Genomic DNA, 16,310 nt, shown 5'->3' on the forward strand with positions numbered 1-16,310 from the left:
GCTTGTTTATTACATTCTAACAGCTCAATTAGAGCATTTTAGTAATGAACAGTGTTCTTAGTCAAAACTGACATTCTCATCATCCAATGAATCACTTTGTCACACAATGCAGTTCTCAGCTCAGAAAGCTTGTTTCTGACATTCTAACAGCTCAATTGGAGCATTTTAGTAATCAACAGTGTTCTTAGTCAAAACTGACATTCTCATCATCCAATGATTCACTTTGTCAAAAAATGCAGTTCTCAGCTCAGAAAGCTTGTTTCTGACATTCTAACAGCTCAATTGGAGCATTTTAGTAATGAACAGTGTTCTTAGTCAAAACTGACATTCTCATCATCCAATGATTCACTTTGTCACAAAATGCAGTTCTCAGCTCAGAAAGCTTGTTTCTGACATTCTAACAGCTCAATTGGAGCATTTTAGTAATGAACAGTGTTCTTAGTCAAAACTGACATTCTCATCATCCACTGATTCAATTTGTCACAAAATGCACTTCTCAGCTCAGAAAGCTTGTTTCTGACATTCTAACAGCTCAATTAGAGCATTTTAGTAATGAACAGTGTTCTTTGTCAAAACTGACATTCTCATCATCCACTGATGAACTTTGTCACAAAATGCAGTTCTCAGCTCAGAAAGCTTGTTTCTGACATTCTAACAGCTCAATTGGAGCATTTAAGTAATGAACAGTGTTCTTAGTCAAAACTGACATTCTCATCATCCACTGATGAACTTTGTCACAGAATGCAGTTCTCAGCTCAGAAAGCTTGTTTCTGACATTCTAACAGCTCAATTAGAGCATTTTAGTAATGAACAGTGTTCTTTGTCAAAACTGACATTCTCATCATCCACTGATGAACTTTGTCACAAAATGCACTTCTCAGCTCAGAAAGCTTGTTTCTGACATTCTAACAGCTCAATTGGAGCATTTTAGTAATCAACAGTGTTCTTAGTCAAAACTGACATTCTCATCATCCACTGATTCAATTTGTCAAAAAATGCAGTTTTCAGCTCAGAAAGCTTGTTTATTACATTCTAACAGCTCAATTAGAGCATTTTAGTAATGAACAGTGTTCTTAGTCAAAACTGACATTCTCATCATCCAATGAATCACTTTGTCACACAATGCAGTTCTCAGCTCAGAAAGCTTGTTTCTGACATTCTAACAGCTCAATTGGAGCATTTTAGTAATCAACAGTGTTCTTAGTCAAAACTGACATTCTCATCATCCAATGATTCACTTTGTCAAAAAATGCAGTTCTCAGCTCAGAAAGCTTGTTTCTGACATTCTAACAGCTCAATTGGAGCATTTTAGTAATGAACAGTGTTCTTAGTCAAAACTGACATTCTCATCATCCAATGATTCACTTTGTCACAAAATGCAGTTCTCAGCTCAGAAAGCTTGTTTCTGACATTCTAACAGCTCAATTGGAGCATTTTAGTAATGAACAGTGTTCTTAGTCAAAACTGACATTCTCATCATCCACTGATTCAATTTGTCACAAAATGCACTTCTCAGCTCAGAAAGCTTGTTTCTGACATTCTAACAGCTCAATTAGAGCATTTTAGTAATGAACAGTGTTCTTTGTCAAAACTGACATTCTCATCATCCACTGATGAACTTTGTCACAAAATGCAGTTCTCAGCTCAGAAAGCTTGTTTCTGACATTCTAACAGCTCAATTGGAGCATTTAAGTAATGAACAGTGTTCTTAGTCAAAACTGACATTCTCATCATCCACTGATGAACTTTGTCACAAAATGCAGTTCTCAGCTCAGAAAGCTTGTTTCTGACATTCTAACAGCTCAATTGGAGCATTTTAGTAATGAACAGTGTTCTTAGTCAAAACTGACATTCTCATCATCCACTGATGAACTTTGTCACAAAATGCACTTCTCAGCTCAGAAAGCTTGTTTCTGACATTCTAACAGCTCAATTAGAGCATTTTAGTAATGAACAGTGTTCTTTGTCAAAACTGACATTCTCATCATCCACTGATGAACTTTGTCACAAAATGCACTTCTCAGCTCAGAAAGCTTGTTTCTGACATTCTAACAGCTCAATTAGAGCATTTTAGTAATGAACAGTGTTCTTTGTCAAAACTGACATTCTCATCATCCACTGATGAACTTTGTCACAAAATGCAGTTCTCAGCTCAGAAAGCTTGTTTCTGACATTCTAACAGCTCAATTGGAGCATTTAAGTAATGAACATAGTTCTTAGTCAAAACTGACATTCTCATCATCCACTGATGAACTTTGTCACAAAATGCAGTTCTCAGCTCAGAAAGCTTGTTTCTGACATTCTAACAGCTCAATTGGAGCATTTAAGTAATGAACAGTGTTCTTAGTCAAAACTGACATTCTCATCATCCAATGATTCACTTTGTCACAAAATGCAGTTCTCAGCTCAGAAAGCTTGTTTCTGACATTCTAACAGCTCACAATTAGAGCATTTTAGTAATGAACAGTGTTCTTAGTCAAAACTGACATTCCCATCATCCACTGATGAACTTTGTCACAAAATGAAGTTCTCAGCTCAGAAAGCTTGTTTCTGACATTCTAACAGCTCACAATTAGAGCATTTTAGTAATGAACAGTGTTCTTTGTCAAAACTGACATTCTCATCATCGACTGATTCAATTTGTCACAAAATGCATTTGACAGCTCAGAAAGCTTGTTTCTGACATTCTAACGGCTCAATTAGAGCATTTTAGTAATGAACAGTGTTCTTTGTCAAAACTGACATTCTCATCATCCACTGATGAACTTTGTCACAAAATGCACTTCTCAGCTCAGAAAGCTTGTTTCTGACATTTTTACAGCTCAATTAGAGCATTTTAGTAATGAACAGTGTTCTTTGTCAAAACTGACATTCTCATCATCCACTGATTCACTTTGTCACAAAATGCATTTGACAGCTCAGAAAGCTTGTTTCTGACATTCTAACGGCTCAATTAGAGCATTTTAGTAATGAACAGTGTTCTTTGTCAAAACTGACATTCTCATCATCCACTGATGAACTTTGTCACAAAATGCACTTCTCAGCTCAGAAAGCTTGTTTTTGACATTGTAACAGCTCAATTAGAGCATTTTAGTAATGAACAGTGTTCTTTGTCAAAACTGACATTCTCATCATCCACTGATGAACTTTGTCACAAAATGCAGTTCTCAGCTCAGAAAGCTTGTTTCTGACATTCTAACGGCTCAATTGGAGCATTTTAGTTATGAACAGTGTTCTTAGTCAAAACTGACATTCTCATCATCCAATGATTCACTTTGTCACAAAATGCAGTTCTCAGCTCAGAAAGCTTGTTTTTGACATTCTAACAGCTCAATTAGAGCATTTTAGTAATGAACAGTGTTCTTTGTCAAAACTGGCATTCTCATCATCCATTGATTCAATTTGTCACAAAATGCAGTTTTCAGCTCAGAAAGCTTGTTTATTACATTCTAACAGCTCAATTAGAGCATTTTAGTAATGAACAGTGTTCTTTGTCAAAACTGACATTCTCATCATCCAATGAATCACTTTGTCACACAATGCAGTTCTCAGCTCAGAAAGCTTGTTTCTGACATTCTAACAGCTCAATTGGAGCATTTTAGTAATGAACAGTGTTCTTAGTCAAAACTGACATTCTCATCATCCACTGATTCACTTTGTCACAAAATGCAGTTCTCAGCTCAGAAAGCTTGTTTCTGACATTCTAACAGCTCAATTGGAGCATTTTAGTAATGAACAGTGTTCTTAGTCAAAACTGACATTCTCATCATCCACTGATTCACTTTGTCACAAAATGCAGTTCTCAGCTCAGAAAGCTTGTTTCTGACATTCTAACAGCTCAATTAGAGCATTTTAGTAATGAACAGTGTTCTTTGTCAAAACTGACATTCTCATCATCCACTGATGAACTTTGTCACAAAATGCACTTCTCAGCTCAGAAAGCTTGTTTCTGACATTCTAACAGCTCAATTAGAGCATTTTAGTAATGAACAGTGTTCTTTGTCAAAACTGACATTCTCATCATCCACTGATGAACTTTGTCACAAAATGCAGTTCTCAGCTCAGAAAGCTTGTTTCTGACATTCTAACAGCTCAATTGGAGCATTTAAGTAATGAACAGTGTTCTTAGTCAAAACTGACATTCTCATCATCCACTGATGAACTTTGTCACAAAATGCAGTTCTCAGCTCAGAAAGCTTGTTTCTGACATTCTAACAGCTCAATTAGAGCATTTTAGTAATGAACATTGTTCTTAGTCAAAACTGACATTCTCATCATCCACTGATTCACTTTGTCACAAAATGCAGTTCTCAGCTCAGAAAGCTTGTTTCTGACATTCTAACAGCTCAATTGGAGCATTTTAGTAATGAACAGTGTTCTTAGTCAAAACTGACATTCTCATCATCCACTGATGAACTTTGTCACAAAATGCAGTTCTCAGCTCAGAAAGCTTGTTTCTGACATTCTAACAGCTCAATTGGAGCATTTAAGTAATGAACAGTGTTCTTAGTCAAAACTGACATTCTCATCATCCACTGATGAACTTTGTCACAAAATACAGTTCTCAGCTCAGAAAGCTTGTTTCTGACATTCTAACAGCTCAATTAGAGCATTTTAGTAATGAACAGTGTTCTTTGTCAAAAATGACATTCTCATCATCCACTGATGAACTTTGTCACAAAATGCAGTTCTCAGCTCAGAAAGCTTGTTTCTGACATTCTAACAGCTCAATTAGAGCATTTTAGTAATGAACAGTGTTCTTAGTCAAAACTGACATTCTCATCATCCACTGATTCACTTTGTCACAAAATGCAGTTCTCAGCTCAGAAAGCTTGTTTCTGACATTCTAACAGCTCAATTGGAGCATTTTAGTAATGAACAGTGTTCTTAGTCAAAACTGACATTCTCATCATCCACTGATGAACTTTGTCACAAAATGCAGTTCTCAACTCAGAAAGCTTGTTTCTGACATTCTAACAGCTCAATTAGAGCATTTTAGTAATGAACAGTGTTCTTTGTCAAAAATGACATTCTCATCATCCACTGATGAACTTTGTCACAAAATGCAGTTCTCAGCTCAGAAAGCTTGTTTCTGACATTCTAACAGCTCAATTAGAGCATTTTAGTAATGAACAGTGTTCTTAGTCAAAACTGACATTCTCATCATCCACTGATTCAATTTGTCACAAAATGCAGTTCTCAGCTCAGAAAGCTTGTTTCTGAAATTCTAACAGCTCAATTGGAGCATTTTAGTAATGAACAGTGTTCTTAGTCAAAACTGACATTCTCATCATCCACTGATGAACTTTGTCACAAAATGCAGTTCTCAACTCAGAAAGCTTGTTTTTGACATTCTAACAGCTCAATTAGAGCATTTTAGTAATGAACAGTGTTCTTAGTCAAAACTGACATTCTCATCATCCACTGATTCAATTTGTCACAAAATGCAGTTCTCAGCTCAGAAAGCTTGTTTCTGACATTCTAACAGCTCAATTAGAGCATTTTAGTAATGAACAGTGTTCTTTGTCAAAACTGACATTCTCATCATCCACTGATGAACTTTGTCACAAAATGCAGTTCTCAGCTCAGAAAGCTTGTTTCTGACATTCTAACAGCTCAATTGGAGCATTTAAGTAATGAACAGTGTTCTTAGTCAAAACTGACATTCTCATCATCCACTGATGAACTTTGTCACAAAATGCAGTTCTCAGCTCAGAAAGCTTGTTTCTGACATTCTAACAGCTCAATTAGAGCATTTTAGTAATGAACATTGTTCTTAGTCAAAACTGACATTCTCATCATCCACTGATTCACTTTGTCACAAAATGCAGTTCTCAGCTCAGAAAGCTTGTTTCTGACATTCTAACAGCTCAATTGGAGCATTTTAGTAATGAACAGTGTTCTTAGTCAAAACTGACATTCTCATCATCCACTGATGAACTTTGTCACAAAATGCAGTTCTCAGCTCAGAAAGCTTGTTTCTGACATTCTAACAGCTCAATTGGAGCATTTAAGTAATGAACAGTGTTCTTAGTCAAAACTGACATTCTCATCATCCACTGATGAACTTTGTCACAAAATACAGTTCTCAGCTCAGAAAGCTTGTTTCTGACATTCTAACAGCTCAATTAGAGCATTTTAGTAATGAACAGTGTTCTTTGTCAAAAATGACATTCTCATCATCCACTGATGAACTTTGTCACAAAATGCAGTTCTCAGCTCAGAAAGCTTGTTTCTGACATTCTAACAGCTCAATTAGAGCATTTTAGTAATGAACAGTGTTCTTAGTCAAAACTGACATTCTCATCATCCACTGATTCACTTTGTCACAAAATGCAGTTCTCAGCTCAGAAAGCTTGTTTCTGACATTCTAACAGCTCAATTGGAGCATTTTAGTAATGAACAGTGTTCTTAGTCAAAACTGACATTCTCATCATCCACTGATGAACTTTGTCACAAAATGCAGTTCTCAGCTCAGAAAGCTTGTTTCTGACATTCTAACAGCTCAATTAGAGCATTTTAGTAATGAACAGTGTTCTTAGTCAAAACTGACATTCTCATCATCCACTGATTCAATTTGTCACAAAATGCAGTTCTCAGCTCAGAAAGCTTGTTTCTGAAATTCTAACAGCTCAATTGGAGCATTTTAGTAATGAACAGTGTTCTTAGTCAAAACTGACATTCTCATCATCCACTGATGAACTTTGTCACAAAATGCAGTTCTCAACTCAGAAAGCTTGTTTCTGACATTCTAACAGCTCAATTAGAGCATTTTAGTAATGAACAGTGGTTCTTTGTCAAAACTGACATTCTCATCATCCACTGATGAACTTTGTCACAAAATGCACTTCTCAGCTCAGAAAGCTTGTTTCTGACATTCTAACAGCTCAATTGGAGCATTTTAGTAATGAACAGTGTTCTTAGTCAAAACTGACATTCTCATCATCCACTGATTCACTTTGTCACAAAATGCATTTGACAGCTCAGAAAGCTTGTTTCTGACATTCTAACGGCTTAATTAGAGCATTTTAGTAATGAACAGTGTTCTTTGTCAAAACTGACATTCTCATCATCCACTGATTCACTTTGTCACAAAATGCATTTGACAGCTCAGAAAGCTTGTTTCTGACATTCTAACGGCTCAATTAGAGCATTTTAGTAATGAACAGTGTTCTTTGTCAAAACTGACATTCTCATCATCCACTGATGAACTTTGTCACAAAATGCACTTCTCAGCTCAGAAAGCTTGTTTCTGACATTCTAACAGCTCAATTAGAGCATTTTAGTAATGAACAGTGTTCTTTGTCAAAACTGACATTCTCATCATCCACTGATGAACTTTGTCACAAAATGCAGTTCTCAGCTCAGAAAGCTTGTTTCTGACATTCTAACAGCTCAATTGGAGCATTTTAGTTATGAACAGTGTTCTTAGTCAAAACTGACATTCTCATCATCCAATGATTCACTTTGTCACACAATGCAGTTCTCAGCTCAGAAAGCTTGTTTCTGACATTCTAACAGGTCAATTAGAGCATTTTAGTAATGAACAGTGTTCTTTGTCAAAAATGACATTCTCATCATCCACTGATGAACTTTGTCACAAAATGCACTTCTCAGCTCAGAAAGCTTGTTTCTGACATTCTAACAGCTCAATTAGAGCATTTTAGTAATGAACAGTGTTCTTTGTCAAAACTGACATTCTCATCATCCACTGATTCAATTTGTCACAAAATGCAGTTCTCGGCTCAGAAAGCTTGTTTCTGACATTCTAACAGGTCAATTGGAGCATTTTAGTAATGAACAGTGTTCTTAGTCAAAACTGACATTCTCATCATCCACTGATTCACTTTGTCACAAAATGCAGTTCTCAGCTCAGAAAGCTTGTTTCTGACATTCTAACAGGTCAATTAGAGCATTTTAGTAATGAACAGTGTTCTTAGTCAAAACTGACATTCTCATCATTCACTGATGAACTTTGTCACAACATGCACTTCTCAGCTCAGAAAGCTTGTTTCTGACATTCTAACAGCTCAATTGGAGCATTTTAGTAATGAACAGTGTTCTTAGTCAAAACTGACATTCTCATCATCCACTGATTCAATTTGTCACAAAATGCAGTTCTCGGCTCAGAAAGCTTGTTTCTGACATTCTAACAGGTCAATTGGAGCATTTTAGTAATGAACAGTGTTCTTAGTCAAAACTGACATTCTCATCATCCACTGATTCACTTTGTCACAAAATGCAGTTCTCAGCTCAGAAAGCTTGTTTCTGACATTCTAACAGGTCAATTAGAGCATTTTAGTAATGAACAGTGTTCTTAGTCAAAACTGACATTCTCATCATTCACTGATGAACTTTGTCACAACATGCACTTCTCAGCTCAGAAAGCTTGTTTCTGACATTCTAACAGCTCAATTGGAGCATTTTAGTAATGAACAGTGTTCTTAGTCAAAACTGACATTCTCATCATCCACTGATGAACTTTGTCACAAAATGCACTTCTCAGCTCAGAAAGCTTGTTTCTGACATTCTAACAGTTCAATTAGAGCATTTTAGTAATGAACAGTGTTCTTTGTCAAAACTGACATTCTCATCATCCACTGATTCAATTTGTCACAAAATGCAGTTCTCAGCTCAGAAAGCTTGTTTCTGACATTCTAACAGGTCAATTGGAGCATTTTAGTAATGAACAGTGTTCTTAGTCAAAACTGACATTCTCATCATCCACTGATTCACTTTGTCACAAAATGCAGTTCTCAGCTCAGAAAGCTTGTTTCTGACATTCTAACAGGTCAATTAGAGCATTTTAGTAATGAACAGTGTTCTTAGTCAAAACTGACATTCTCATCATTCACTGATGAACTTTGTCACAACATGCACTTCTCAGCTCAGAAAGCTTGTTTCTGACATTCTAACAGCTAAATTGGAGCATTTTAGTAATGAACAGTGTTCTTAGTCAAAACTGACATTCTCATCATCCACTGATGAACTCTGTCACAAAATGCAGTTCTCAGCTCAGAAAGCTTGTTTCTGACATTCTAACAGCTCAATTGGAGCATTTTAGTTATGAACAGTGTTCTTAGTCAAAACTGACATTCTCATCATCCAATGATTCACTTTGTCACAAAATGCAGTTATCAGCTCAGAAAGCTTGTTTTTGACATTCTAACAGCTCAATTAGAGCATTTTAGTAATGAACAGTGTTCTTTGTCAAAACTGGCATTCTCATCATCCACTGATTCAATTTGTCACAAAATGCAGTTTTCAGCTCAGAAAGCTTGTTTCTGACATTCTAACAGCTCAATAAGAGCATTTTAGTAATGAACAGTTTTCTTTGTCAAAACTGACATTCTCATCATCCACTGATGAACTTTGTCACAAAATGCACTTCTCAGCTCAGAAAGCTTGTTTCTGACATTCTAACAGCTCAATTAGAGCATTTTAGTAATGAACAGTGTTCTTTGTCAAAACTGACATTCTCATCATCCACTGATGAACTTTGTCACAAAATGCAGTTCTCAGCTCAGAAAGCTTGTTTCTGACATTCTAACAGCTCAATTAGAGCATTTTAGTAATGAACAGTGTTCTTTGTCAAAACTGACATTCTCATCATCCACTGATTCAATTTGTCACAAAATGCAGTTTTCAGCTCAGAAAGCTTGTTTATTACATTCTAACAGCTCAATTAGAGCATTTTAGTAATGAACAGTGTTCTTTGTCAAAACTGACATTCTCATCATCCAATGAATCACTTTGTCACACAATGCAGTTCTCAGCTCAGAAAGCTTGTTTCTGACATTCTAACAGCTCAATTGGAGCATTTTAGTAATGAACAGTGTTCTTAGTCAAAACTGACATTCTCATCATCCACTGATTCGCTTTGTCACAAAATGCAGTTCTCAGCTCAGAAAGCTTGTTTCTGACATTCTAACAGCTCAATTGGAGCATTTTAGTAATGAACAGTGTTCTTAGTCAAAACTGACATTCTCATCATCCACTGATTCACTTTGTCACAAAATGCAGTTCTCAGCTCAGAAAGCTTGTTTCTGACATTCTAACAGCTCAATTAGAGCATTTTAGTAATGAACAGTGTTCTTTGTCAAAACTGACATTCTCATCATCCACTGATGAACTTTGTCACAAAATGCACTTCTCAGCTCAGAAAGCTTGTTTCTGACATTCTAACAGCTCAATTAGAGCATTTTAGTAATGAACAGTGTTCTTTGTCAAAACTGACATTCTCATCATCCACTGATGAACTCTGTCACAAAATGCAGTTCTCAGCTCAGAAAGCTTGTTTCTGACATTCTAACAGCTCAATTGGAGCATTTAAGTAATGAACAGTGTTCTTAGTCAAAACTGACATTCTCATCATCCACTGATGAACTTTGTCACAAAATGCTGTTCTCAGCTCAGAAAGCTTGTTTCTGACATTCTAACAGCTCAATTGGAGCATTTAAGTAATGAACAGTGTTCTTAGTCAAAACTGACATTCTCATCATCCAATGATTCACTTTGTCACAAAATGCAGTTCTCAGCTCAGAAAGCTTGTTTCTGACATTCTAACAGCTCAATTGGAGCATTTTAGTAATGAACAGTGTTCTTAGTCAAAACTGACATTCCCATCATCTCATCATCCAATGATTCACTTTGTCACAAAATGCAGTTCTCAGCTCAGAAAGCTTGTTTTTGACATTCTAACAGCTCAATTAGAGCATTTTAGTAATGAACAGTGTTCTTTGTCAAAACTGGTATTCTCATCATCCACTGATTCAGTTTGTCACAAAATGCAGTTTTCAGCTCAGAAAGCTTGTTTCTGACATTCTAACAGCTCAATTGGAGCATTTTAGTAAGGAACAGTGTTCTTAGTCAAAACTGACATTCTCATCATCCACTGATGAACTTTGTCACAAAATGCACTTCTCAGCTCAGAAAGCTTGTTTCTGACATCCTAACAGCTCAATTGGAGCATTTTAGTAAGGAACAGTGTTCTTAGTCAAAAATGACATTCTCATCATCCACTGATTCACTTTGTCACAAAATGCACTTCTCAGCTCAGAAAGCTTGTTTCTGACATTCTAACAGCTCCATTAGAGCATTTTAGTAATGAACAGTGTTCTTTGTCAAAACTGACATTCTCATCATCCACTGATGAACTTGTCACAAAATGCAGTTCTCAGCTCAGAAAGCTTGTTTCTGACATTCTAACAGCTCAATTGGAGCATTTAAGTAATGAACAGTGTTCTTAGTCAAAACTGACATTCTCATCATCCAATGATTCACTTTGTCACAAAATGCAGTTCTCAGCTCAGAAAGCTTGTTTCTGACATTCTAACAGCTCAATTGGAGCATTTTAGTAATGAACAGTGTTCTTAGTCAAAACTGACATTCCCATCATCCACTGATGAACTTCTTCACAAAATGAAGTTCTCAGCTCAGAAAGCTTGTTTCTGACATTCTAACAGCTCACAATTAGAGCATTTTAGTAATGAACAGTGTTCTTTGTCAAAACTGACATTCTCATCATCCACTGATTCAATTTGTCACAAAATGCAGGTTTCAGCTCAGAAAGCTTATTTCTGACATTTTTACAGCTCAATTAGAGCATTTTAGTAATGAACAGTGTTCTTTGTCAAAACTGACATTCTCATCATCCACTGATTCACTTTGTCACAAAATGCATTTGTCAGCTCAGAAAGCTTGTTTCTGACATTCTAACAGCTCAATTAGAGCATTTTAGTAATGAACAGTGTTCTTTGTCAAAACTGACATTCTCATCATCCACTGATGAACTTTGTCACAAAATGCACTTCTCAGCTCAGAAAGCTTGTTTCTGACATTCTAACAGCTCAATTAGAGCATTTTAGTAATGAACAGTGTTCTTTGTCAAAACTGACATTCTCATCATCCACTGATTCAATTTGTCACAAAATGCAGTTTTCAGCTCATAAAGCTTGTTTCTGACATTCTAACAGCTCAATTGGAGCATTTTAGTAATGAACAGTGTTCTTTGTCAAAACTGACATTCTCATCATCCACTGATGAACTTTGTCACAAAATGCAGTTCTCAGCTCAGAAAGCTTGTTTCTGACATTCTAACAGCTCAATTAGAGCATTTTAGTAATGAACAGTGTTCTTTGTCAAAACTGACATTCTCATCATCCACTGATGAACTTTGTCATAAAATGCAGTTTTCAGCTCAAAGAGCTTGTTTCTGACATTCTAACAGCTCAATTAGAGCATTTTTGTAATGAACAGTGTTCTTTATCAAAACTGACATTCTCATCATCCACTGATTCAATTTGTTCCAAAATGCAGTTTTCAGCTCAGAAACCTTGTTTCTGACATTCTAACTGTGTGTTCACATAGAGCGCGAATGAGGCGTCAAGCGCGAGTGATTTACATGTTAAGTCAATGTAAAGACGCGATAGACGCGCTTGCGGCGCTATTCGCGCGAATGAGGCGGCGCGAATGACGCGAATCACGCGAATCACGCGAATGACGCGAATTGCGCGAATCACGCGAATGACGCGAATCGCGCGAATGACGCGAATTGCGCGAATCGCGCGAGTTGAAAAATCTGAACTTTGGCGGAAATTCGCGTCGCGTTAACCAATCAGGAGCCTGCTCTAGTAGTGACGTAGACGACGTAGCGAGCAGAGGCCAGAGGCAGAAACAAAATGGAGGAGAAACTAATCATCTCCGTGTGTGGACACCCGGAGCTTTACAACACTTGTTCCTATTTTTATAAAAACAGGAATAAAAAGGATCTTGCTTGGAAGAAAGTGAGTGAGGAGGTCGGAGAATCTGGTAAGTTGTAAAAACATTCTTAACTCAATTTGAGTTATATATACATATTGAAACTACAAGGTAGCTAAAGGCGGTAGATTGAGCTTATTATTTTACAACTACGTTCCCGCTAAAGTTCATGTGTTTATTCAGAGGAAGTGTGCAGAAAGAAGTGGAAGAGCTTGAGGGACACATATTTAAAGGAGAGGAGAAAGGAGACAGAGAAGAGGAGTGGGTCAGCAGCAGATTCAGGAAAAAGATGGAAGTACTCTGCGGTCCTGTCTTTTCTAGACCGCTTCGTCTCCCCACGGGAGACAAGCGGGAATATGGAAAGGGGGGATGAGGAGAATCAGGCCGCAGGGTACGACCACTCCGACCAGGGCGAGGCAGCAGTAGGTGTGTTGACAAGTGAAGCAATACAACAGGGCAACATGTAGTTGTTTTATTCATTTCTCTGTGACAGGTGTAATGTGCAATTAATATTTAAAATTGTCATGACAGATCCGACTGGTTCTTTTGATGGCAGTGAGCCTGGGTCCCCTCTGCCGGAACCTGCTGCTGCTTCTGCTTCATCATCTGCTGCTGTACCCAGAGGTGTGTACAGGCAATTATGACAATGTTTACATGCATATTATATTTACAGTGACGTTTGTGAATTAGTTTAATCCTTTTATGCCTTCTCATAGTACAAAATGTTTTATCATTTGTTACAGCACCACCAAGAAGAGCTTGGAGAAGGCCTAGGGAGCAGCCATCGGAGGTGGAGCGGCAGCTCCTGGAAGCACTCCGGACCCGTCCTGTTGCCCCAACGCCGCCTCCACGCTCAGAGGATGAGCTCTTCCTCTTGAGTCTGGTCCCTTCCCTGGAGAGATTGCCACCTCAGACAAAGGAATTTGTGAAATTTCAAATTCACAAATTAATTTATGAAAGCAGCACAGTTGTGCTTAATTTGGAACAATTGGAGCCCACACAGTAGTTTTTTTAAAAAGAGGCAGCAATCTCTGCAGGGAATGAAACAGACTTTCTCTCCTTTCTCCTCTACTTCATTTTGACCCTCACTCTTCCCTCTTCCAAACAAGATCCTTTTTATTCCTGCATGTAAATAGTTGTAAATGTTCTTTGTATATAGTTTTTATTTTTATAAATGTTTTTTTAAATAAATGTTCTATAAAATGATCAAAGGTTTTGGTGTGTTACTTTGTGTATAACATAGTAAATCATCATTTATATTTGTTACATTCAAATATTATTTATATATTAAGACTACAATCATTTGAATTGTACATTCACTTTATGTCGTATTGCAAATACACTCACAATAGTATAGTAAAAAATTGTTATTTGTCATTGGACCAGTGTTGTGGTATAGTGTAATGAGAATGTAGCAACGAGACAGATTAATTTTGGAGGATGGCTCCATTTATCATTTACAATATACAAAGTGTGGAAATCAAAAGAAAAGACAATAGAATGGAATAATTATAGGAGCTAAACATAAAGGACATAAACAGCACAGTATGTAATGAACAAAAACTATTCAGTCGGCTGCCACGGGACTGCTCCCTCGGCAGAAAAGTGAGCCATGAAACTGTCCCGAACCCGGATGGCCTCTCTGGCAGAATTATTTGCTGCAACCCGACCAAGACTCTGCAGCGACTCCTCTGTACCCTGCACCCCCGCCCTCACAGCAGGTGCCTCTTCAGATCTCCTCAGAAAGTTGTGGAGGACACACGTCGCCTTCACACACCTCTCCACAACATCAGGCTGAACCTCTATGAGGCGGCGATATATCCTCCACTGTGAGGACAGGATCCCAAAGGCATTCTCCACCACCATCCGGGCTCTGGACAGACGGTAATTAAATACCCGTCTCTCTCGGGGAAGGGAGCGCCCAGGGAATGGCCTCATGAGGTTTTTCCTGAGGGGAAAGGCCTCATCTGCCACAAAGACATGGGGCAGGGGTCCTCTGTGGTCAGCTCCTGGTAGAGGACGGTCAGGTGGCAGATGGAGGGTGCCACCACGGAGTGCCTGGCCAAAGGCTGAGTTAGACAGAATCCCACCATCGCTTGTCCGGCCATATCCCCCAACATCAATCACCCGGAAGCAATACCTTGCATCCACAACAGCTAGAAGAACTAGAGAAAAATGTCCCTTGTAATTAAAAAACTGGGATCCGGTATTGGGGGGTGCCTTTATCATGACGTGCTTGCCGTCCAGTGCTCCACAGCAGAGCGGGAAGTTCCACCTCTCCTCAAAACCCTCTGCAATGGACCTCCATTCATCTGTGGAGGGCACAGCCATGAACTCCTCTACTAAGCAGTCCCAGATTGCAGTCGCCACATCTGGGACAATCTTGCAGACTGTGGAGACACCAACACGGAAGCTGCTGGCGATGGTCCGGAAGGAGTCTCCTGTGGCAAGATATCTGAAAGAGAAAATAAAATGAACATGGTTATAAATGCAGATTGCGATTCCATATTAGAAAATATAAATTTTTTACAGTTAAATTTATTGATAGTGGCAAGTAGAAAACCACTATATTGTGTTTCAAAGTTTCACATAGCATCTTAGCATTTAAAACTGCAATAAATACATTAAATCAATTTAACCGTTATTTTTCATATTGAAACTGTCGAAAATACACAAGAAAGTGAATTAATCAACATGACAGCCTCTGAACTCAATGCAAAACTAATATTACATACAGGCAACGGAATAAAAAATAGATTCAGTCAGTCATCGCTACTAAAATTAATTTGAAACAAACTCGTCATGTGTATGTGGAGGTTCAGTCGTTAATTACTTGTAATCACACAGAATATTAAATAATTTACTGACCGGAGACAGATTGATAGGCGCTCTGCAGGTGGAATACAGCGCCTGTAGTTAGTGTCCTGGAGGGAAATCCTCCCACCGACACGGGACAACAGGTCATCGAACTGGGTCCTGCTCAGTCGGAAGTACCGCTGAAAGCGGCCGTCATCCAGGCGCAGCTCCTGGAGGAGTTGGTGAAACTCACCAAGCTGGGTGCGCCTCCGAAGGATCGGGTGGACCCAGACACGGCGCCGAACTTGTTTACGCCGTTTTTCAGCTTTCCATAGCACATACAGTGCAGCTATCCTCTCAACGTAATCCATGTCCGCCATTTTGCAATGAACTGAATTTCACGCGCGAATGACGCGAATAGCGCGAATGACGCGAATTTCACGCGCGAATGACGCGAATGACGCGAATGACGCGAATGAAGCGAATGACGCGAATGACGCGAGTAAACACAAAATGTTCAAGCGTCCAACTCCTCGCGAATAGCGCGTTTTTGACGCCTCATTCGCGCTCTATGTGAACACACAGTAACAGCTCAATTAGAGCATTTTAGTAATGAACAGTGTTCTTTGTCAAAACTGACATTCTCATCATCCAATGATTCACTTTGTCACACAATGCAGTTCTCAGCTCAGAAAGCTTGTTTCTGACATTCTAACAGCTCAATTGGAGCATTTTAGTAATGAACAGTGTTTCTT

General features: G+C 38.2%; 2 protein-coding genes across 2 annotated transcripts; one reads left to right on the forward strand and one right to left on the reverse strand.

Annotated features, from left to right (window-relative positions):
• The first annotated feature begins 12,671 nt into the window (after positions 1–12,671).
• Positions 12,672–13,958, forward strand: LOC306898942 (uncharacterized protein). Its single transcript, XM_079464850.1, has 4 exons — positions 12,672–12,810; positions 12,943–13,185; positions 13,291–13,383; positions 13,503–13,958. Exons 1-4 carry the CDS (start codon positions 12,681–12,683, stop codon positions 13,763–13,765), a joined length of 729 nt encoding a protein of 242 aa, XP_079320976.1. The 5' UTR covers positions 12,672–12,680; the 3' UTR covers positions 13,766–13,958.
• Positions 13,959–14,064: 106 nt separating this feature from the next.
• LOC306898747 (uncharacterized protein) lies at positions 14,065–15,935 on the reverse strand (the record flags this gene model as incomplete). The annotated part of the gene is made up of 2 exons (XM_079464489.1): positions 14,065–15,214; positions 15,628–15,935. 2 exons carry the CDS (start codon positions 15,933–15,935, stop codon positions 14,323–14,325), a joined length of 1,200 nt encoding a protein of 399 aa, XP_079320615.1. The 3' UTR covers positions 14,065–14,322.
• Between the last annotated feature and the right edge of the window lie 375 nt (positions 15,936–16,310).

Source organism: Barbatula barbatula (genome assembly GCF_947034865.1).
Source record: "Barbatula barbatula genome assembly, chromosome: 9".
NCBI lineage: Eukaryota > Metazoa > Chordata > Actinopteri > Cypriniformes > Nemacheilidae > Barbatula > Barbatula barbatula.